Source organism: Epinephelus moara, chromosome 19 (assembly GCF_006386435.1).
Source record: "Epinephelus moara isolate mb chromosome 19, YSFRI_EMoa_1.0, whole genome shotgun sequence".
Taxonomy (NCBI): domain Eukaryota; kingdom Metazoa; phylum Chordata; class Actinopteri; order Perciformes; family Serranidae; genus Epinephelus; species Epinephelus moara.
In genome coordinates, this window is record NC_065524.1 from 3641613 (window position 1) to 3648025 (window position 6413).

At 40.2% G+C, this 6413-nt stretch overlaps 1 protein-coding gene across 3 annotated transcripts in view; it reads right to left on the bottom strand.

Annotated features, from left to right (window-relative positions):
- The window catches only part of fbxo28 (F-box protein 28), a 47259-nt gene that overhangs the window by 8305 nt on the left and 32541 nt on the right, over positions 1 to 6413 (bottom strand). The window contains exon 6 of one of the 3 annotated variants that reach the window (XR_007571690.1): positions 1902 to 2182. The exons of 1 other annotated variant lie outside the window; for it this stretch is intronic. Coding sequence is in view for 1 of the 2 variants with exons in the window: in XM_050070723.1 (XP_049926680.1) it covers positions 2130 to 2182 (53 nt within the window). In the remaining variant the exon portion in view is untranslated. Of the gene's footprint in view, positions 1 to 6; positions 2183 to 6413 lie in introns of those variants that run through there. One more of the 3 variants, XM_050070723.1, reaches the window with a different exon arrangement.

Here is a 6413-nt window from a genome sequence, read left to right on the forward strand (position 1 = left end):
AACTATAATATTATTACTTTCAATAATGTTGTTGTAAGCTACTGTCATTACCTGCATCTCTCTCTCTGTCTCTCTCTCTGTCTCATTGTGTCATACGGATTACTGTTAATTTATTATGCTGATCTGTTCTGTACGACATCTATTGCACGTCTGTCCATCCTGGAAGAGGGATCCCTCCTCAGTTGCTCTTCCTGAGATTTCTACCGTTTTTTCCCCCGTTAAAGGGTTATTTTTGGGGAGTTTTTCCTTATCCGCTGAGAGGGTCCAAAGGACAGAGGGATGTCGTATGCTGTAAAGCCCTGTGAGGCAAACTGTGATTTGTGATATTGGGCTTTACAAATAAAATTGATTGATTGAACATGTCCACAAATTGAAGTTGGACAGGACTGTGTGCATGACAGTTTTATGGAGACACAAATAAGACACAAGTGCTAATAAACTCTTTCACTCATGGTGATGAGTGGGGCAGCCATATTGGACTTTGAGGTCAGGGTTGGTGAGGTTCCTCTGACTTAAGTAGTCGTTCCATTTGACATTTCAAAGTGGAAACTAAAAGATTCCGACTTCCCAGTACAAATGGAACGCACCAATATTATACCTGTTTTGCGTGAATGTTAGCATTTAGCTTAAAGCACCACCAGCTCACTGCCCTTAACAGTGAGATCAATTAGTCAGAGTTTACAGTGAACCTGGGTACAAATCCTAATTGTCTCAGATTAGTTATTTGTGGTGTCAAAGTAAATAAAAATAGAGAGATGTTGAGCTTTTCAAATGATGATCAGTAAGTGTGTAAAATGAGTAAGTGCGTAAATCACCCCTTAAACCTGTCAAAAACTGCTGGAGAAATGACAGTTTTTAAGTGTGTAGAAATGACTTGTAGTTGTAGAAAAAAATTGTCTGAAGGAAATTTTTATACAACCTGTCACCTTGATTCTAATTTCAGAGTTAGCCTCACTGGATTGGTTTAAAGATTAAAAAACATATAGAAAATATATATATAAATATTTACTAAAAGTTGACTAAAATGTTTTAAATTTGAATTGACTAAAACTATAAAGGATTAAAATGACTAAAATGTGACTAAAACTAATAAGAATTTTCATCTCAAGACTAAGACTAAATCTAAAATATCAGTGCCGTTAATTATGTCATTGCTGTCGCACAATTAAAACATTATTAGCCCTGCTCTGTATAGTAACTGTTAAGCACTAGAGAAGATCAATTGCTTATTTATTTTAAAGCAACACAATGTAGGATTGCTCGTTTTATCTCATGGGGTCCCCCTACAGACAAAAACGGTATTGTCTGTTACAACTGTCGCAAATATCTTTCTGCGCGTGCATTTGTTGACAAGCCAACAATACCGCTGAACTTCCTGAAGCTGGCCGTGTAATGTGCGATCACCATGTCTTCAGAACAGGTAAAGTAGCCTTATAGCATTTTGTACATACATGATTAGGCCGAAACTCAGAAATGAGTTGCTCTCTGCATGTCAGGGCTGACCTCCTCCTCCTCCTCCTCACAGCGCGTGCAGGCGCAGGCGCACACACAGACACACAAACTCCGAGTGAAGTCAGACAACAGCAGAGAGGCCACGGTGCAGATGAGGGGAATATAACTTCAAGATTACTCTAGTTGACGACAGCTACGCTTGTTACTGTAAGTAAGTGCAATAAAACCTCTGCCAGCCAAGCCAATACTTTATCAATACATGTGATCAGCGTGTAGAAAGCCATATTTCAATCTACTCTCTCCGCAGTCTCTCATTCACCGCTATTATGATTTAGGATCGCAGTGTCGACACAAATACATCGCGCTCGCAGTGCTAACAGCAAACTGTTAAAGACAAACTAAAATGAAAGCTGTCTGTATGTAGGCTAACACTTTATCTTAAAATGTACCTGAGTCAGCCGACCTGCAGACAGTGAGTCTCCTAAGGAGAGGGGGTAACAGCAGTAGCAGCGCCAGGTCACCATCGGTTGGGCAGCCCTCCTCCTCTTTCAGCTCTTGCCAGCATGTGAAAGCCAGGCCAATATTAATCCTTGTTTGAGCTCGTTTTATCGCTCTCCCATTTTCTTTTCTTTGTCTCCTCGGACAACACCTTCACCTTCTTCCTTTTCTTTGTCGCTTCAGCCATGACAACCACGTCTAACTTCGTTCACCTCGGTTCGGCTACGCGACTCTAAAGAGAGGAGAGGGATATGACGAGGAGGGGGATATGACGTATGCCGTAAAGCAGCCAAATTTTGTAGTCTTTTTTGTAGAAACAAACTTCAATTTTAATTCTAATTTCATTTTAAATTAAACATGTACAGCAGGTAGTCAAGTTGCTCTCTCTTCTCTCTGTCCCATATAGTCTTTCTGTTCCTTTGGTGCAATGCATGATGGGACATATTGCTTGGTGAGTGACCATCGGTTGTGCACTACTTTTTGCGGTGCATTGTATAAGGAATAATAATTCCCACTATACATTCAGACAGCTCTACAAAATGGCAAACTCACTATATAGTGGACTACATAGCGAGAAGTGAGTGATTTTGGAGACAGCCTTGATTTAATGTGTCTCTCACAAGTCCTCAGACTTTACAAAAGCGTAAGACAATATAGTGAGAGTACCCCTTTAAAACCTAAAATGTTCAAAATGCATATTGTCTACTACAGTTAAACAGAGTGAGGATGCAGAAGACAGCCTGTACAAACACAGCTTAAATGGGTGTAAATGGAGAAATGTGGATAAATTGAGTTTTTAATAGGTTTGATTTGTACATTTGTAACAGCAATGTGTGCAACAAAACCGAACAGTTAGTCTAAGGTTGGCCAACTCAAAAGATAGTTTTCTTGGTATACATACATGAAATAATTCACAATCTACACTTTAGAGTACATGAAGATTACAGTACATTTTCTAAACTGAGACGCAGTCTCAAATTAAGCCACTACATTACATCTTCTTGTGTATTTCTGCCCAGTGTCATACTAGTGTTCACCAAGACGTGAACTGCATCTCCAAAGTTTCTTTACAAAAAGTTCATGCCATGAGTGGTTCAGGTCACCCAAAAAACAGAAGAGCTTCAAACAAAGAAAACAAAGTGCAGCCACAATATGGGCTCAGAGCTAACCTAGCCTCACAAGGCAAGAGATGAGTTTGTACAGGAAAAATACCGCTGCACAGGGGAGCTTTTTTTAAACAACAGCTGGGGGAGAACTTATCTTACTCTGAGCCATTCTGTTGCGCACAAATGCAAACATGTCTAGCACCCCTCTAACGTCACTGCACACCAGTCACAAGGTCTGGTAGTTCCCTTACACTAATTGCAATGGGTGATGTTAAACTTCAGTTTAAAGTTGGTGTTACAACTTTTTTTTTTTTTAAGTGACATCATTTAAAGGGTCAAAAATATATCTTCTGACTTCCATTTTTGGGTGGAGGCAGAAGTCCCAGAGACAGAGATCTCTGAACATGGACAAGAAAAACCAAAAACAATCTGCATGGCAATAGACAGGAAGTAAGAAAATATGTAATTTGGGTGAACAGACCCTTTAAATGCCAATACATACACAGTATACGTTTAAAAAATTACATAAATTCTGCTTTGACCTTTCAGGACCGTAGAAGTGTTTTTTTCCTCCCTGTTTCTACCTATTTACTACAAACAATTAGCATGGGAAACGTTAAAGGAGCAATAAGCGAAATTCATCATTTCTAGATTGAAGGAATTAAAAAATTGCTATGTGAAGAACTAGAGGTATAATTTCATCTGGAGTATAGCATGACCTCACACATTCTCTCTCTGTGTTGATCTCCAGCCCATTGTTTACAAGCCGGTCCGGCTGCGCGTCGATGTACGTTCATGTTCTGTTTTAATTAGTGTTACAGTAATGTTAGGCACATGTCGCTATGTCGATTCAATTAAATTTAATGTTACAATTGTAGCATGGGTTAATGTCCGGAGCTTCAGTAATTAGCGGCTCGGTCCCAGCACTGGGTCAGGAGATTGGAGAGCAGAGGTAGAGGGAGGAGTGGCTCATGACACACTTTGTTTTGCTCTACAGGCAGTGCACAACAGCGAACCTAGCAGTGAAACGATTTCGCTTATTGCCCCTTTAAGTGAATGTTTGATTCCAGGAGGTACGTGCTGGAGAAAATCTGAAACTTGGTCATGGAAATCCTTGGTGATCTGACTCGCAGTCTCTAAAAACTGACAAAGAAGTTTGATGAAAAAATAAAAATCAATGTCCACATAATAGCTTATTTTCCCAGAGCTTTTAACCACATCCAACATCCTTTAAACTACTAATTCCAATGTGACAAAATACTCTTGACTCAAGGTCCACATACAAGCTTTACCAAAAGCTTTCAACAACAATCACAAGATCCTCATTAGCAGATGACGTTGCTCAGTTGTCATGTCATAATGCTTATGAAGACTGTGGGATGTGACTGAAAGTTTTGGAAAGCTAGCAGGTAACTGTGTTTAGGTTATTTGTCAGACTTAAGAACAAGGATTTCAAATAGGAATTGTAATTATAAAAAGAAGCATGATTGTGCAGCTGCATGGCCTATTTCTCTGATTTTGATAAAACTGCTTTAGGCAGAGAGAGGAGGAGAATTTCATACATGTTCCCAGGAACAGCTGCCATGTCTTTTCATAGTTTGAAAATCAAGGAAAGTCATGAAATGCAAGTTCTGGCAGTGAATTAAAGGCAAATGAAAGGCAATAATAAATGTCTGCTCAGGAAGTAGAAACAACACATTTAAAATACGGTAACACTCAGTGTACTTTGTTAAAGCAGCTGTGCGGAACTTTTTACCATTTATAAAACTGTCCCTAGTTTGTATCACCCCCCCCTTGAAGATCTGTATATTTATTTGAACCCAACACCGACAAAAAAGCCTTTCTCTATATGGCTATTTAGCGTAGCCTCGGTCGGGTCGGACACAGCGGAAGTCAGCAAACCAGAATACGGCACCCGGAGGCGGAAGTAAGTCTGCACGCCCGCAGCGGCCCGCAGCCATTAAACCATAGAAGAAGGAGCCGTGTTTACGAGTAGGATTTAAGAAACAGGCTAAATGACATGTAGTGGGGACTAGTGAATGATTTCGGACACATTGCACACTCTTGTACAGTAGGTGGTGGTATGCACCTGGAAGTTGTTTGCAATCTGCCAATAAATTGAGAGAAGAAGAAGAGCCGTGTTTACAGAGAGTGTTCTTCGAGTATGCGGTACGCAACGGGCATTGCTGAACACAACAGTTTTACCAGATGTATCTATAAGGACTTGGTTGTACTTTCGTTGTCATAGCGGATAAAGAAGGAGCACCATCTAAAAGAAAAAGAACAGAAGAACAGAAGAAGGCTAAACGGGACAGTGATAGGGCTCGAGCCCAAACGCGTGTAAACCTCGGTCGGGCATTCACCAAGTGGAGAGAGCTGAGAGATTTGAAAGGTTTTAAAACTGATCCCCAGTTGGCCCTTTTCCTAATCGACAGGTATGTAATTTTTGTTTTTATTTAGAGAATATACCGCAACTTGTTAGACGTTGTTTCACTTCAACATATAACGACATGGAAGTTATAAGCAAGCTAAATGTAACGTTAGCTGATGTGAACCGCTTTTGTCTACTAACGTTACAACAAACACCACAAAATTATCTGTGACTGTGACCATGAACACAAATATACAGCAGGCAGTTGTCCTCAGTTTATAAGAAATTCAGAGCTACACCAGAACATTTATGATTTTCCTCTCGCTCTCCAAGACAAATGCATGCGGTAATTGCTGGTTGCAGTCGAGATTTTACGAATGAAGCCGAAGGCACCAGGCTGTGGGTGTCATACCGCTTCGACCAAAAGGGGCGCTATAATCAACAAAAACGGAAAGTTCCGCACAGCTGCTGTAAGTGTTAAGCTGTACTGAGCTTATTTGTATTAAATAGGCTGAAATATGTAAAAACACTGCTATGACCAAATGACAGATGTAAATCACTGTTTTGCTGTTGGAAAGCTTCACAGAGTCAGCAGGTGCAACCGGAACACTGCCTTTATCCTTCTTCGGGAAATTTCGGTTTATTTTAACCTGTCTCCTATCGTCCTAAATTTTCGGTTTATTTTAACCTGTCTCCTATCGTCCTAAATTTGTTTCAAGTGACTAGTGACATAAAAATTATAGTTAGTATGTTAGCCGTTAGCCTAGATACAGCCGGGGCGCATAGTAGCGTCAGACCTGTTAAAAACGTAAGTGAATGGGCAACCTTCAAGTGCAAAGTTAGTCCACTAAACAAGCTTTTTTTCCACAAAGACCGCCTCATATCGTTAGGATAAATGTCAGAGAACATATAGAAAACGACATGTAAACATGTTGTCTTACCTTACCGGTGTGGTGCCATGTTTGTTTACCATTTAGCTCTGCTTT